The sequence below is a fragment of the Thunnus albacares genome, chromosome 19 (genome assembly GCF_914725855.1).
Source record: "Thunnus albacares chromosome 19, fThuAlb1.1, whole genome shotgun sequence".
Lineage (NCBI taxonomy): Eukaryota > Metazoa > Chordata > Actinopteri > Scombriformes > Scombridae > Thunnus > Thunnus albacares.
In genome coordinates, this window is record NC_058124.1 from 9,579,635 (window position 1) to 9,597,689 (window position 18,055).

Consider the following 18,055-nt stretch of genomic DNA (forward strand, 5'->3'; position numbering starts at 1 on the left):
AATGCAGCAAAGTCACACAAACTTCTTTGTTGTTTCACCTCCATTGTTTTGGTTTTTGTGCGCCATGGTCGTAGTAAGGAGAATGAGTGTGTTCTCTCCCTAAACTTTATTAAAAAAAACCACACTTAAAAAAATGTCACGCTGGCCGTTGTCATTTCATGTTGTATTCTGATGGTTTAAAGTCATAGCAGCAGCCACATTGTGAGAATTTGGTCTTTAGTTTCTGTCACTGTCAGATATTTTGCCTCGGGCTGTCTTTGGCCGCCAAAGCTCCAAATCGGTCGTCAGTGGACGTTTTGCAGTGAGATCTAGGACCACCGTTTTTGGATTGACGACCAAGGATTTTACCATGATTCTCCATTCTCACAATTGTCAACTTTCGTCTCAGACAGCCCAAAATTGCACAGTGTAAAAAAAGGACCTTTAGACAGCCCCGCAGTCAGTCCCCAGTCGCCACATAGACAGAGAGCCAGGACACCATCAGCAACCCTCTTCTTGTCATACTGATGTACAGAAAGTCAGTGGAGTATATCATATCTGGTTCAGACTTGATTCTCTTGATTCTGCTGAGCAGCAGCATGATTGAGTTTTACAAATTGTCCCTCTTGTTACAGTGGAATGCCAAAATGATATTTTGTGTCCTTTTTGTCTAGTAATCATGCCAACCATCTCAAATATAAACTGTAGCTAGTTTTGACATTACCCGTTTTAGTAAAAGCACAAATGGTTGGTTGCTTATCTACTGCATAAAGCAGCAATTCCTCAGCTGACAGGAAGGTCTTGTCTGATGCCAACTAAAATTGTACCAGGTTCACAGAAGAAGAAATATTCACTGAAAGGTTTTCCATGTCCTTGTTGTTTGTGTCGGTCTGTAGGGGAATCTTCCGTCTTTTTTCACCAACAAGTACCATGCAAGTACAGAGGCAACTTATTGTAGAGCTCAGGGATGTCTTGGCACAGACCCTTGGCCGCCTCCATTCTGGTTAAGACCCTAATGCCAGAGCTTTATTCGTAAGAGGTTCCAACAAAGTTGTCTCCACGCACTCAAAGATTTCCTCAAGAGTAGGGAAAAAAATTTAAAATGGCTTCACTGCCTCAGCCGGTCTGTTGGCTAAAGACTGGCAGGAACGGCTAGGAGGCAGTCGCTACAGACAATTGGGACAGGATGGAAGAGGTCTGCTATACCATCAGATGATGCGTCGACCGTGATTTGACGAGGAAGCGCTGATTTTTTTTGTCATCCCCTGGTTGGGGGGGGGTGAGCATTAGCAGTGGATTAAGAGAAGGACAGAAGCCAGGCAGGAGAGAGCCTGTGCTATACAGGATTGCACTTCCATTGCAATCAGGGCAATCAAACAAGAGCCGGACAGGCAGTACTTCACAATTTCATCTAGTAAAGACCTACACTAGCAATCAAACCGGAGCAGAACTTGCATTATTCAGGATGAACATTTCACAAGTTCCTTCAGTGACTTCATCTGGCTTGATTGTTTTGATGTGTGTTGCTCAAGAAAAATGGATGAGGCGCTCATGTTGTAGCTGTCTTTTAATAGCAAGCAAATAAGACTGAATATGCTCACCCTGATTGGCAGAGCATGAACGAACATGAAAATTTTATTTGATTGGCTAGATATATTTTGTAGCAGTCACTGCATCTAAAAATAAAAAAGTAATTACTCTGAAGTCAAAGAAAAACCATAGCTCTAGTTATCACTTTGAATGCTTTCTATATCTATGTTGTTTTTCTATGTCACTGTAATGTGCTCACAGATTTGAATACATACATATAACAATTTCCACTTTGCATATTACAATGAAAGCAAGTTACCTTAGTTTTCATTGTAAGAAAATATATTTGTTTGCTAATCAGGTCAATTTTCTATGCACGCTTTCTGTATGGACGTTATACATGTAGATATACACAAGGCAAGGGAAATGAGAACAGTGCTGAAAGAAAAGTGAAGGAGCAGAAGAGAGCTAAAGATAGAGAAGCCAGGAAGTATGAACTTCTGAATTGTGGCAAGTCTAATAGACTTCCTGACATGCAGCTCAGTTGTCATGTCTCTTTCTTTCCCTCTCTCTCTCTGCATCACTGTCTGCCTTTCTCTCTCCGCTGGCCAGGAGTGTGAATTGAAATGACAAAATGACATTATCATTCTGTATGCCATGGTCAGATTATATTTCGGCTGTCCAGATCCCATGCGATGTGTGTGATAGTGTGTGTGTGTGTGCGCGCATTCTTAAAAGTGTTTCACACTGTCATTACTTTCTTCAGTTTTACAACTTTCCTAACATATTGCAAAAAGACAGGTGAATGCTGCATGGGAGAGAGAGGTGCTAAGAAATAATAAGCCTATTGTTTAAAGCTGCAATTCATCACATTTTACATTTGACAAAGTGCAGCTTTTAAGGGAGGCATGCAGTATAAGCAGATTACACATATATATACTGCTCATCACTGTGCAACACTGCTAAACCCTTTTCATTAATCATACATCCCAGCATGCACTGTGAGGAAGCAGGGGACACAGCCTGGAGAGGTCACCTGTCTCACTCTTGTATTTGCTTATCTACTATATAAACATCAGCAACAAACAAACTGCAGAGAGGTGAAGGCTGGACCTTCCGCATCCTTGCTGTGGGAAAACAGTCCTGACCAGTAAGTGCCGTTGAATTCAGGCAAAGGAGAAAGGCAGCCTACACACAGTTAGGTCAACATACCTGAGCCTGTGATCCCAGGTTCACCTGGACAGGAAGCTGTGTTGTTGCACATGCGTGTTTCCCGCAGGGCACCGCTGCACAGTGTCCCATAGGGAGAAGAAACACATGATCTCGTCCTCACTTGCCAGCCTTGCCCACATGTGAGGGAACACACACTCCACTGTGACCACTCCTCTGCCGCAGGGTCACCTGGAGATCAAGACAGAGATGGATAGAGAGAGGATAGTTTGTTTTTCTTCTTCTTATGCTATGTTTCTTCAAGAGGAATGATATTGTTAGTTTGAAAATATAAACCTTGTTAGATGACAGGCTTAAAACACCATTTAAAAGCCTAGAAGTGATGCAACAGATGATGCATTCATGTTATTCTACATCAGCAAAGCACATAGACCCATGTGGTTCATGTCAGAGTGTGTATTCTCTTATGATCATAAATATATTCCTCTATTTCTATAAATATATTGCTGTAGAAGTAACTGTTAGTGGAGATATATGACATAGTGCATTGGTACATTTTTCACTTTCATTTTTCCCAGAAACAAATGTTTAATTTATTGATTCCTGTTAGCAATTCTTAGTTTTTCTCTGCTCTTTATTTTCTGGAATAAAATCAAAATTTCCTTTGGATGGCTGTGACACCATTGCAATATTACTACAATAAGAGGACAAACAATATTGTAATCTATACAATTGTCTGGAGAAAAGCTTGGGAGTATGTGGCAATGATGAAAGAGGGGCTTTGTGGTTACAATAACCAAACACATTTCCTGTATTTATAGAAGCTTTTTTTCCCCCTTTTTTCCCCCCTCTCCCCCTGGACAAAAGATATCTAGACAAGTTAAGAGAGTCTTGATTCATCATTCATATACAAAGAAGCTCTACTGATGTTGTTCTATAGAAGATCGTTTTCACATGGCCTGACCTATATCAATATATCAGTACCCAATATAGGAAATTCCTCCATACCATACAGATATGGGCATTAGATGATTTACTTGTGACATTAATTAATTAAATCCACTCAGTGTGAATTATCATTGACTGAATATTCATGAGGATGATCATGTTAGACAAATGTGTTTTAAGATGATAGCCAAAGACATTAATACTCATGGAATTATGGTAAAAAAAAAAAAAAAAAAAAAAGCCCCAAAGGATGGTGTTATATATGAATAAACAGGAGTGGTACATACAGTAAACAAGCATATCTGTGTGCCAGGGTATCTGTGCGTGTCTCTTCTTTGAGGAAGGATGTGTGTTTATGTGTACATAACGCCAATAATTGATGTTTAGACATGACTGTGCGTGATTTTCACTTCTCCAGACAGCCTATGGAAACTGTTCCATTGTTCCCTCTGAGTTACGCCCTTGAAAGACAAATCTACAAGTTAAGTCATCCCCTACTTCTCTCTCTCTCTCTCTCTCGAAATTGTTTGTGAGCGCCGTGTCCTTTGATAGAGGCGTCATCACATGGCAAAGAAGGAAATCAAATTAATTGCATGTCCGTTAATCGCATTACATCTTCATTAACATGCCGTGAGTCAGGGCTTAAGCTCATCACACATGCCTGGAGGAATGGAAGAATGGGGGAGAAGCGAAGAGGGGTGAGAACAGAAGAGAAGGACAAGACAGAGCCAGGGGTTTCCCTCGCGGTAGGGACTCCCCCTCCACCACCCCCCACCACCCCCACCACCACCACCCCCCCCCCACCCTCCGCACAGCTGTGAATATGGAAACGTGGGTGAGCGTACAGTATGAGCGTATGTGGGCACAAGCTCAGATTAGTATATGACCTATTCTGATGTGGGTGAAGCAGCCAACATGTAATGTCATGTACCTATAAGCACATTCCCCTGCATATATACATGTGACATTCTCAATATGTTTAATGTATCATGTCATGAATAATTCAGTCTTTCTTTTCCAATCCTATTAATTATGCAAGACTTTGAAGTCACACACACACACACAGAGACGTTCACACATCCACGTGTTCACAAATGCCAATGGTCAACCATAGAGGAGCTGCCCAGAGTTCAGCAATGCCTCAAAAGGAAAATGTATTATTATCTTTATAGAGCTCTTTATTCTTAGTAACGCATACAGCATCTAAAAGGTCAAGTTGGCTGCTTTTTGTTCCAGGCTGTGAACTCGCACACATACACACACACACACACACATTACTCACCTGTTTGTGCCTGAAACACACCTGGCTGGTCAGCTGATCGTGGTCTCTGTGTCTTCACCTTCAGATCGTCGTCATCATATGGGTCTGAAACAACAGGAGACAGGAGATTTTTTTTTCTTCTCTTTTTATTGCATCGTTTAACTAAATGTATGAGATCCAACGAGAAGCATATGTGCTGTAAGATTAAATAAATACTGGCATGTGGATGTCCGGTTTGTTTACTACATGCAGTTGCGCCATAGCATACAGAAAGCTGGTTTTAAAATCGTAGTAATTAAGTGCTCATTAGCATTTACACTCACTTTGTATATTCAGTGAAGTCAAAAAAAGGCACGTCTCCAGTATATCCAAAACACGACTTTGGCAAAATAAAAATACAAACGCCTACATATCCTTGGCTTGCACCTTGTAGCAGTATATTTAAAGAACACACTGATATATTTGAGAACACATGGTGCTGCAACAGATAACAAAATGTCAAGTCTGCAGCATAATCTCAGAAAGTCAGGAAGGAGTCAATTCTGACTGGTTCATTAGCTTAGAGGGAAAACATAAAATGTCAATAGAAATATAGCCATTGAAATGCAATGTGAGTTCTTACGATTTAGCACAGCAAAGAAAGTAATAAAAGAGTTTTGGCTTGATTATACAGGCATAAATAAATATGCTGCTACAGTGGAGAAAAGCCTGGATCTGATACATCAGAGAGCGGATTTGGACCGAAACACCTCACATAGATGGCAAGCATTTGTGGAAACTGAAAGATTGCCTAGAGAGAAATGAATAGAGAAAGTGAAATCATGCAACATATCTAAGTCAGTTTTATCTCAATTGGTACAAACATATGGAGGCATGAGCGCAGACGGTTCTGTTCTGTGCAAATGGATTTGTAGGCTTAGTTTCAGCAGCACAAGACTTAATCAACTCCCCTGGTGGCAAAAACAGTCTTTGATATAGAAGATCTATTTCACTTGGGTACTTCTTGCCCATCTGAATTTTTTTTTTTTGCAGTGGTTTGCGTTAACGCAAAGAGGCAAAGACATACAGCATATCTAAGATACATTATCCACATGGAATGTAATTGTGGGGGTGTGTGTATTAGATTACAGAGTGCAAAAGTGATTGACACTGAAATGTCCTCCTGTTAGCCTCTATCAAGGAGCTGACCTAGGGAGGAACACAGACAACACATCCTCCCCCGCCTCCCAGTACACAAACACACACAAGCATGAAAGCCTCAGAAGTGTTTTGAGGCTCTGTCATGATTGCTCAAACGCCCATTGCTACCAGCCCCCTAATTTGGCCTTTTACAGAAACAACTCTTTGTCAGGAAAAATACACTGTTTTTTATACTCAAGCTCTGGCTCTTTCATTCATACTGGCTAACTCTCCCTCCCATTGCCTTGTTTTGTGTGTTGTTCTCAGCAGAACCACTTGCGCTTAAATGCCAAAGTACAATATTTTACCTCAGGAACAATGTAAATTTTGTTTGTGTGCTGTCTAGATGATATCTACAGCTGGCTATAGCCCTAGGTAACAGAAGTAACTATTGTGTTCATTTGTGTGTATGTGTGTGTGTGTGTGGGGGGGAGGAGTTGTTTTGACATAAGCTAGAATTAGCAAATGGTGCAACAGTGCTCTCAAAGTGTTTTGCAAGACAATAAACTGATTTCAATTTTGCCTTACCGCCTCATTGCCTAAAAGAAACAGAATTGTTGCATCTTCTGTGGCAATCAAACTTGGAGTACAGATGCAAATGCCGTCCTGAAAGCTACTTTCATCAGCCTCAGTCAGGTCAGTGCACGGTATAAACGCCCACTTGCTTGCAGGTTTTACATATTTTCCACCAAAACCATTAAACCATATGCCAGGATAGTGCTCCTTGATATGTGAGCCTTGCATTTCTATAGTTACTGACTCCATACACTCAATTTTATAATCATCATCATAATCACGCAACACATCCTCCTAACCAATCAACATTCATTACCTAACAGTAGGATAGAAAATGGCATTAAAAAACATGAGCGAAACATTAACTCTTTGCCTGTTGTATTTACTCTCTAGCTCTTTGATCATCTTCTCCCTCCCTCTTCATCTAACTCCTCTGGTTGGTCATGTCTGCTAACCGCAAAGCTAGAAATGCTGCTGATGTTCTTAGCAACTCTGGTTCCAAGATGACGCCTCATTTATTCCCATAAAAGTCCTTCCCCGGCTGAGTCAACTGACAGTATACATGTTATTACTAATGATTTAATGATACGGCTCTGCTACACTTTCCAAATTTGAATGAACTAAATGGATTAGGTTTGGATCATACAAAGAAACATTTCTGGGTGTTTGTGACACTCAGAAAAATGTATTCACAATTTACAGCTGCTTTACAGCTGCTCCAGTAGCTTACCTTATCGCTGTGGTTCCAATGAAATCCATGAAAATGTGATTACCAAATGTAAAAATGATGATTATAAAAAGCAAACCAACCTCCTCCTTCCAAACATAACTTGAAGAATCTGATTGAGAATTTTGGATTTAGGGATCCCTTACTTTCCAATTGCTGTATTGCAATTAGGCTATATTATCACAGAACTTTACCCTCAAGCTCTTAAAGGGGATATACAATGCTTTTTTGGGATTTATATACTATTATGATGTCAGATGTCTATGTTAAACATGGTCAAAAATCCAAATCTTCAGGTGAAAATATGTAGAAATGCTCCCTGCAAGACAAAAGCCAGGGCTTCATTTGCTGTTTGCATTTACATCCCCCCGTTTCATAGTCTTTGTTGCTAGAGTCGTTCCATTGGTTGTTCAAGCTGTCCACTAGAATTTTGGATCTGATTTGGGCTTGAATATGTATAGATGTATTTGAGTAAGTTTCCATTTTGAGTAAAGAATGAGAAAAAGAAGTGAAATCCTACTACTATTGTTTGTTTATGTAGCATCCAGAAGTCTGCCAGCTTCTGGAAGCTGGCCAATCAGAATGGAGAGGGCTCATCGGGACTGTTTCTGACAGAGGCTGAACTGAGGGGCTGTATAAATGGCCAGTATAATTTGAATAAGGAGTTTTTTGAAATGTAAATCATGCAAAGATATTCCAGGAGAGCCCCAGAATAAAAATATAGACTTGGAAATGTGCAGAATATATTTAACTGCTCAGGTCTTTCAACCACAAAAAAAAAAAAAAGACTTTGAATGTCTTTCTGAAGAACTTATGAAGAGGATACAGCTCAGTGCTATTGTAGTAAAAAGACAGGAAAGGTCACTTTCAGTAATCAATTCATAATGAAATTCTTATAACTACATCATCACTGTCATAAGATAACACTGTTATAGCTCATCCAGCCGATAGTGATCAGCGAGCAGTAAACATGCTAGCAGATAAGCTCACTTACACTGGCTACCTGTGTCGCTACCATCACCACACCACTGCTTCACCAAAGGGAGTTTTTGGCACTGTAGGTTTAGCATCAGACTGACTGGCTAACTGAACGATTAAATGATTAGTTACATCGGTGGGAAACAATCTATTGACACAACAATAGAACAATAGACAATACCATTACCTTCAACAAGATAAAGTGTTGAGTAGATTGAACTTTGAAAAAATGTCAAAAAAAGCTATTGATTTATTTGGAAAGCGACAGAGAAAGTCCTGGATCCCACAAAGTTGGTGCCGGTCCCGTTGTGGGAGCTTTCTAAATGTCTTTCTCTGCCCTTGTTTGTCTCTCTTTCTGTCTCTTACCCAAGTCTGTGGCATAGAAGAGGATTTAGATGGACGCCAGTGCAGAGTCCAGCACAATCGAAAGTAAAGATCAATATGGATAAACCCTGAGAGTACTGACCTTTACAAACCCCACTATATTGTTTAATGTTCTGGACTGCACTTTAATGGACACATCATCACACACTTCATCAAATCGTCTTGCCCTCTCTCATTCTTACTTTTTTCCCCCACCCTTTTCAGCTGTTTCTTCATCTCTAGGGGAATATAGCTGGCAGTATCACTTCCAATTGCGGATAGGGTCAATAATTCCATGATTGGTCGGGAGCAGAGGTGGAGATGTGATATTTTACTTGTAGTGTTGCTGATGCTTTAGTGTCATATGACTGAATAAGGGCCGGCTAAAAGCTACTAGTGTGAACCTGCCTTTATACGGTTAAATTAAAAAGAGACGACGTGATATTGAAAGAAGAGAAATAAAACCAGGGACACTTGCAGTAAAGGTCAATGATTTTACCTGAACATTAGCAATTCTATTAATCTACATGAGTAAAGTTTACATGACAAGCTCAGCTATAACTAGTGAGGAACTACTGACGTTCGTACTGACAGCTGTAAAAACATATCAAGGCTCAAACGTAACGGTACGGGGTATATTATGGGTGTCACTGTGTTAAGAGATGTTTATTCAGTCAGAGAGCAAAGGATAAAAAGGACTGTTAAGTGCAGCCACTGGGATTTCAGTAAACATGCTGTCAACTTTAGACACTGTGAAGCCTGTTAGTCATCTTGGCTATGACAGTGATTTGTGTGTGACAGTGTGTATGTGTGATTGGCAAAGAGTTAGAAGGAATGAGTTTTTTTTTTTTTTCTTTCCTGCTAGTTCGGTAGCAGAAGTGTAAGTGAGAGGTTTGTTAGTAGGTGTTGGCTTTGGCCTGTGTGCAATCCATGCAGCACGTTTTAAGACCGATATAAAATACTCTTTTAGTAATAATTTGTGTCTAAATAAATTTTTTCCACAAAAAAAAGTTGAATTATCTTATTATAATCCTTAAAATACCCTCTCCTCCTTCCTCCTCATTAAAAATTCCAGAATCCATGAATATGCAAATGATTTTCTTTTCAAAAGTTGTAACTGCCGTACACAAGATGTCTTGTATTTCACTGAAAAGTCGATTCAAAGCATATCTGCACTGTAGTGTAAGTTTTACATTAAGTGTCCATGTCACACTTGTGTAAGTTGAATAGTGGCCCATGATTGGCTGTAAACTAGTTGTGATGTCACAAATCATGCTTATAGGTACACGACTTAAACCCAGATTTACGGTGAGCTCAGAGAAACACAGTCTTCTAGTGTCAAACTCTGCACATACATCGTTCTGCACAGTGAAGCTCAAACATCCAAGTGATGTAACAATAAGTAAAACACATTTTTGAGTGGAGGGTTGACTTTTATCCTATTCCATGTTGCCAAAAACATTAAACAAGCACAACCTACTGACGGAAGTTCATCAGATGAAAACTACAAGTAAAAAGGCATCAAAGTGCTAGTCACACAGTCCAACGAGTTAGTAGATTAGATTTAGATTAGATCTTTATTGTCATTGTGCTCAGAACAATGCGAATCTGTTTAGCAGCTCTTCAGCTATTAGGGAGGTAATTCACAGCATAAATACACATAAATGTAGTGTAGGGAAGTGCAGCACACCAACAGCGTAACAATTCCACAAAGTGTTAAGGTTTGATAGTCATTGGAGTATAATCAACCATCAACCACCTCTTTTGCTTGAGGCCGTTTTCTCTCTTTCTTCCAAACAAACAAACCGTTGATAAAGCACGTCCATGTAGAAGGACAAAGTCACATTCACAGCCTGCTGAGCGATTGCACTCTGGGCCTTTTGTCAGCTTCCTCAACTCAATGCAAAGAGCAGTGTGATACCCTAAATGAAAAGAACTTACACACAAGCATGGAGACATGCATACTGCTTATTGAACATCTAAATACACACATTATGAGCTCAAATATACCTCGATGTGGTACATACACATGCTGAGACACAGACACATCCACACAATAGGAAGTAAATATGGCTGATAAATAAACGTCATGCAGTAAAGCGGTTTTGAGCCCGTACAAAGCATCAGGCTGGGGAAGAGCCACAGGCTCCTTTGTCAGACTGAGCTGGGATTTAAGCCTGTATGTATGTGTGTGTGTTTTTGTGTGTGTGTGTGTGTGTGTGTGTGTGTGTGTGTGTGGCAAGGCAGCACATATGGTACTATGGTAAAACAGCTGTATTAAGTAAATGCAATGCACAAAAAAACATAGTGGCACGGAAATGTTCACTGTTGACTACTGTCAGCTCTTTCAGTGCAGCGTATATGATCAAATGCACACCATCCTTAACACGCACAATCGCACACAAACACGCACACTCACACACACACTCACACACACACACACGCAGAGCTATTTCTCAGCCATATATCAAATCTGAGCTTATAGCTCTCTGGTGCTGTCCATTTACTCCAGGGTCCATCTGGGAGAGCCCAAACTGATAGAAGCGCACCATAATGGACTTTTTATAAGCTACTGGACAGACAGACCCACTCCATCTCTCTCTCGCTCGCTCTCTCTCCTCTCTCTCTCTCTCTCTCAGCAGCAGATATGAGGAGAGAAGTTGAATCAGGTTGGTGCAGGACAGCGTCTGTCTGACTATGGGGGCCTCAAGGTCACTGGTGTGCCATCAAAATGGATTCAGAATCTAGTTTTCTCAACCTCACAGGCTGACTGGTGTTTTTATTTCACACCTACACATCCACATACTGTATATACACATACATCAACACCAGCCCTGCTATACTTCCAAGCTGCCAAATTAGCTTTGTTTTATTTCACTTTCATCCTCAATCTCAAATTGCCCCCCCCCCCCCCCCTCCCCCTGTTATTCTTTCTCTTATTAGATCTTTTCAAATCTTCCAACTCCCACATCGCACATTGGGTCTATCGTTCTGCCCTCCACCCCCTCATACTCTGTCTTCTACCTCACTCTCAGTTCCATGAGTATTTAGATGGATTTGGATTAAATGGATCGATATGAGATAAGCCTGAGCCCCTAGTGAACATGTTAGAAAGCCAATGTTGGCGCACTTTGTATCTCTGCCTCAGTCTGACACACATTATGTAATGATACCACAGCTGCGAGGTGAAAAACTTGAGGCCGGATTTAGACATCTTATTGTCACACACTCCACCGGTGTGGAAAGAAAGTGGCGTCAGCAGCAGATACTCAACAAGACTAAGAGTCTACAGCCATGCTAACAGGTCTGTGAGGTTGTAGTTATAAAGCAAAGTGATCTCTGGTATAGAGATTTAGGGAACTTATGTATAAGCTGCAGGTCTACTACAGTTTTCTAGATAAACATGATGAATCATTTCAAACATCTGAAAGGACATACAGAAAGTAGCCACCTGGAACGGGCAGTATAGCTGCATAGGGATCTTCATCTGAGGCATCCCTGCTGCCAGTGAAAAGTTAGAAATGTTCCTTTAATTTGTTTTTTTGTGGATTATCAGTGGTTTTCTGAAAGGTTAACTGTGCCCAAGGTTGGAAGCATTCACATGAATTTAAAACAAAAGGAGCTAACAGCCTACAATCTTTGTCAAACATGTCATCTCTGCCTCTCTGCTTTCATTTTTTCCTGCTTATCCCCCCCCCACCCCCACCCCCACCCCCCACCACCACCCTCTGATATACTTGAGGTCTGCCGAAAATATAACCAAAAATCATCTACCAAACCCGACATGACAATCTTCTGTCATACTTTCAACAGTGATGTGTATGTATTTGACGCAGCCACACGAAAAGATCGATTTCTGCTCACATTTGCCTCTGCAGTGGGAAGCTGTTGCCATAGTAACACCGTCATGCTGACGCCGTGAAGGAACGGGAAGGGACACGGGTGAGGGAGGGGGCTTGCGGAGGGATGGACGGAGGGAGGGAGGTGGACTATAAATCAGCGTCCACTCTCAGCTGCCGGTCCTGCGTCTGACTGAGAGGTGAGCGGAGGTTGTTCTCCACTGTGGTGAAGGGCGGCTGCTGTGCTGTTGCTATGACTATTCCTTTCTTTTTCTTTCTTTCTATTTTTTTTCCCTCATCTGTTCTGTTGCTTTCATTCATTTTCATGCTTTATCTGTTTTTTTGTGTGTGCAATTACTTATTTAAATCATTGTTCTTTAATTACTGCAGTTTGTTTTTTCATTCTTTTCATTTTTAGTTGTTTAACTTTCTTTTAATTACAATATTTTTTATCTTCTCTTTCTCTTCTTTTATTTTGAACTTTTTCTGTCTTATATAGCAACAGATATAGCTGCAGCACTTCTGCCGTGTATTTATTGACAGTGTGTGAGTGTGTACAGTGTGTGCATCTCATGTTTTACCACACGTTACTATAATGTTGGCCGTGTATGTTCATTCATGCATGGCATCCTCTCTCTGGTAATCAACAATGAAAAGCAGCATGCGCATCCCGCTAATAAGAAAACCGAGAGCAGGCTATGACTGCAGTGGAAAATCAGCTGCATCTGCCTGCACACACCGAAGTGCATTCATGCAAGCGTGGCTTCATGAATGCACACACACACACACACACACATACACTGACTCCGTTTGCACGGGCACTTAAACTCACAGTAAAAAGCAACCCAGAGGACACTCTGGCAGGTGTTTTTCATGAATCACAACAGAGTAGCATGAGAAGTGTCTAGAATAGTCAGATTTTCATTCTCCACATGGTAGAAGGGGGGAAGGAGAAAAATGATACTTAGACTCTGACTCTTGCCCTCGACGTCTCTCCTGAGTACACAAACACTCACACTTACCTCCACTCTGTCAGCTACCTTTCATCAGAGGGAAGGGTCAACACAGCGGGACAGAGAGGCAATCCTCAGGGCCTCCTATGCTTAGTGCACACGGACATGCACCCCGGCTCTTGTGCTCCCACGCACACACACACACACACACACACACGCACAGAATCATTCACATGCTTAGTGTTTGGCTTAGCAAGAAAGTAAGACAGGGAGCTGAATCAATCCCGCTTTCTGCTGTGTTTTTTTTTTTTTTTTTTTTTTTTTAGAGGGGGGCGTGTGGGGTGGTGAGATATAAGGATGAACCCATGTGAGAAAAAAATGATAAGGAAGCAGAAAATAGAGGTGAAACCTGAAAGAAAAATTAAAAAAAGAACAGCTCAATGAGTCGGCTACACAGCCAGGCACTGATAACCCTCCCTTGAATCATCAAAATAAGACTGTGTCCTAGATTTCCACTTGGTTACCCCGTCCCTTTTTTTTTTTTTTTTTAGTTGCAAGATTGAGTTGTGAGTTGAGAACTGGAAAATAGAACATATTTATTGTCATGTTGGCACTGACATGCTGCGTTTTTACCGTATGACTGAAAGTTCTCTATGTGTATGTTGCTTTGTATCGCACATACTAGTGTGTTCTGGTACAGTCTGACGCAGCTCCTAATGCATCGTGTGTTCTATTTGTGTTAACATCTGCTTGCGTTTATTTTTGAACTATTCAGTTCAGAATGTTCTGGTTTGTTCCAGATGATTTTGTACTATTCTTTAGATCTAACAGTAGCCTTTCCCTTCAGCGCTGTTGGCTTCTATAATATCACTGCTAGAGTGTTATTTCTCTTATTGCCTGTAATTTTCTAGGCAAGGCTAAGCCCTTAGAACAATATGTTACGAACCGATACACATCAGTACTCTCTGTCTGCCCGTTCACGCAAACACATACAACCATGACCTCATGCTCACTTCAAAAGACATGAAACATTCACATCCACTCAGAAGTTGCCCGTGTACTCCTGATAGAAGAGTGTGACCTTGATGGTTTGTTCGCAGGAGTCTAATATGGTTGGAATGTTGGAGTTGGAGACTTGACCTCTTATGAGGTTAAGTTGTTTGATACACAAACTATGCTGTGTACACAACTCCTATGTGTAAGTTGATTGATAAAACTCAGACAAAAATGGTCTTGTTACACTGGCAAGATCCAGTCCAGTAAACTATTTAGTCCAAAACACATTATTACATCAATAAATGCCCACAGACCACTGTTGCATCATTTCAAATTAGCCTGTCTAATGTTCCATGTGTTCTCCGTCGTAACTCCAGTTACCATGTAAATATTAGTGATGTCTTGGTATCAAAATGGCGGCTGCACTCTGACCTTTCAATTGACGCCTTTGATTGACCAGCAATTCATTTCTTTAGATCAACAGTACCGACCTACAAAGCCAACATAAATATCCATGTAAATATACTTTTCAATGACATAATGAAACCTGTCAGGGTTTAAAGATCAGTTACTCTCTGGGGGAATTTGTACGGTGTGTCCTTTTTGCAAAAACTGAGCTTTGCATTAGCTCAGACAGAGCACTGAAATCGCACTTGCATTATCTGGCATTAGCTGCTTCATTCATGCTTCACAGTCACGGGTTGATCATCGATGCAGGTGTACAGAGTGGACGTCACAACCTGACTCTTCTCGATATTTCTCTGCTCATGTGTCCAATTCTGATTGCACCACAGCTCCTTCCATCACCTTATGTGCTAAGGTTTTTTTTTGGTATTTTATGTTAAGGTATCCTCATAGCTGCTGAGATTTTTCAGATTCTTTCTGCTCCATCAAAGAGTAAAGCCCTTTCTGCCAAACCTAACTGTATAACCATCTGTTGTAAATGGTCAAATCCCTGGCAAAAGTGTCTGACTTCAGACAGATGGCTGTCTCTGTTCAGGGGATCAGGAGTTCCACATCTTTATCCAGGGGTGTACTAGGCAAAAAATTCAGCCCCGGACTTATCAGACTGGGATCGACCCTGGGGGGCACGCAGCACGCTCTCATGCTCACCCCAAATGATATAGAGAGGGCCAGCCGGTAAAGCGACAGACAGGGACGGTAAAAACTTTATGGATTTTTTGATGGCTCACCGGGATTTGTCCCTGTATGCCCGATGGCGAGTACGCCACCGTCCTTATCTACAGAACTCAAATGGATCACAACTAGTATCACTTTAAATTCAAGTTGAAACTGCTTTTGAAGATGTCTGGAGAAGGTTGAATCCATGCAGCTAGACTAAAGTGCTGACGAAGACATTAGGTCGTTCTTGTAAAAAAAAGGCTACTTCAGTTCAGTTGTTTTTGAAGCGTGATCAGGCATGTAGTCATTGGTGATTAAGTGCCTTTCACTGGGCCTAATTATCTTTCTGATATCAGTTCAAAGTTTTTACCTTGCTGTAACTCCATATTATGAACAGTTTTCTTGCTTGGAGTGCACTTTAAGCCTCCTTGCACATTATCATCTGTGAGATTCCTGCTGGGTAAGGTCGAAGACGTACTGTGATGTGAAGCATTAATCACGGAGGTCTTCATTCACAATTACTCTCAATTCGTTGGCAGAGAGGATCACAGTAATGTCTGGCATTAACAAATGTGACTCTGGCTCTGTGGTATGGCCCATTCCACCCCCCACCTAGTGTGATAGAAAGAAGAATTTCACAACGGGGCTGTACCTGCAGACGATAGCATTCTATAAAACTGCAATCGTAACTCTGAGCCTGTATAAGCTTTATGGGTGGTAAAAAAAAGACGGGATGGCTCGCAATGTAGAGATAAACCTGGCACAACAAACCAGAGGGCTGTGACAACAAGAAAGACAGGAGACACATGGACACGAGCGTACTGCAGACAAGACACATATTCGTGATCTTGTGAAAACTGTCAATCAAACTCCGGCGCGGGCCTCGGGTCTCCGTCTGCTTCTAGTGCGGTTTGTTTGTTTGGTGTGAAAGCAAAATGTACCAAAACACATGGATTTTACGAAAAGCAGGTATGCGATTTAAGCCGTTTGGTCGTGAAAGTCAAGAAAGACATCTTGCAAGAGATCTGTATAAGCAGTCTATAAATATGTATATATCTGCAAGATCATTTGGTAACCATGGTAACATGTACTGTATGTGCGTCACCATGTGAGTGCCAGGATTTCCCCAGACACAGCGGCAAGTTAAAGAAAGTAGCAGGAGAACAGACAGATGCAGTCTCGACTAGTAATGCTCATAATCCGTCGTTTTTGGGAGCAATGAATCTAACACATACATAACAGGCAGTGAGATGCTGCATGACTTGCTGTTAATCACTGGAGTTTAATGCCCCTACGAGGGTGTGTTCAACTGTCCGATCTGTACAATCAATGAATTACCTGCTTTAAATGCTAATAGCTCTTGTTTCATTTGTAGTAAGCCAGTGTGAACATGAAATGGACCGGAACTAAAAGGCAACAACGTGTCATTTTTTTTTCATTGGTCCAGACCTAACGAAGCAAACTACAAGTGTGGAAGCAACTTTACTCTTTGATTATATAGATCCTGATTGAAATAAAACTTATATTCATTTAGAAAAAAAAAAAAAAAAGTAAGATATCAAAAAGGTATTGGGTAGAATCAGTAGGGAAACTGATATATTGTATTTGAACTAGTATCAAACCCTCCCCCCAACCCCACCAACCCTCCCTTCCTACTTCCTCCCCATAATCCCTTTCTTCTCATCCATATGTTCAGCACCCAAGTCTCCCATATTATTAACCTCTCTCTCTCTTTCTCTCACTAATAATGTGTCTCACGGGAAAGTTTAAAAAAAAAAAAAAAAAAGAAAATGCAAAGACATGGCCTTGACCTCCACTAAAATACTTCCTCACTCCTCCTCAGTGTGCAGTAGTCTACGTGCAGCAAACACACACACACACGCACACACACACACACACACACACACACACACACACACACACACACACACACACATATACATATATATATATATGGCCTGCAGTGAGAACAATCTTTACTGGGCTCAAGGACTGCCAGGGCTTCATCAGTTCTTGAGATGAGGCCTATCTGCCCGTTCTTTCTTTCTACTGCCCCGCTATAGAATGTTCCAGGCAATTTAGTCCAAGGAGAGAAAAGGTGTTGTGCAGAACGAGTGCCTGGATAAATAGCTGAGAGCAGTCAGGCCACAAGGCTAATCGAGAGAGCAGTGCAGTCATGCAGCATGAAGGGGGTTCCATGCTAAAGAGTTAATTTCAGCCGTAGAGGTCGACAGGGCTAATCAGTCGTGCATTTTTCCCAGGGAGAAATGCTGTGTAATACGTACCAGCCACTTGGTTGCTGTGGGAATTTTAACACCCTTAATTTTGAGAACACCATGCTTAGCTAAATTCTCCTCATCAAAATAAGCCTCTGTCCTAGATTTCTGTATGGTTACTCAAGCTGAAGCAAAGTCTGTGTGGGTGTTCTCGTGTGTGTGTGTGTGTGTGTGTGTGTGTGTGCAAGCCTGAATGTGTAAAAAAAAAACAAAAAAAA

The 18,055-nt window shown here is 41.2% G+C and overlaps 1 protein-coding gene across 5 annotated transcripts in view; it reads right to left on the reverse strand.

Annotated features, from left to right (window-relative positions):
• The window catches only part of adgrb2 (adhesion G protein-coupled receptor B2), a 203,173-nt gene that overhangs the window by 107,012 nt on the left and 78,106 nt on the right, over positions 1-18,055 (reverse strand). For all 5 annotated transcript variants that reach the window (XM_044336656.1, XM_044336657.1, XM_044336659.1 and 2 more), the window contains 2 exons: positions 4,910-4,993; positions 2,722-2,910 (listed from right to left, as the gene is read on the reverse strand). In XM_044336656.1, coding sequence (XP_044192591.1) covers positions 2,722-2,910; positions 4,910-4,993 — 273 coding nt within the window. The remainder of the gene's footprint in view (positions 1-2,721; positions 2,911-4,909; positions 4,994-18,055) is intronic.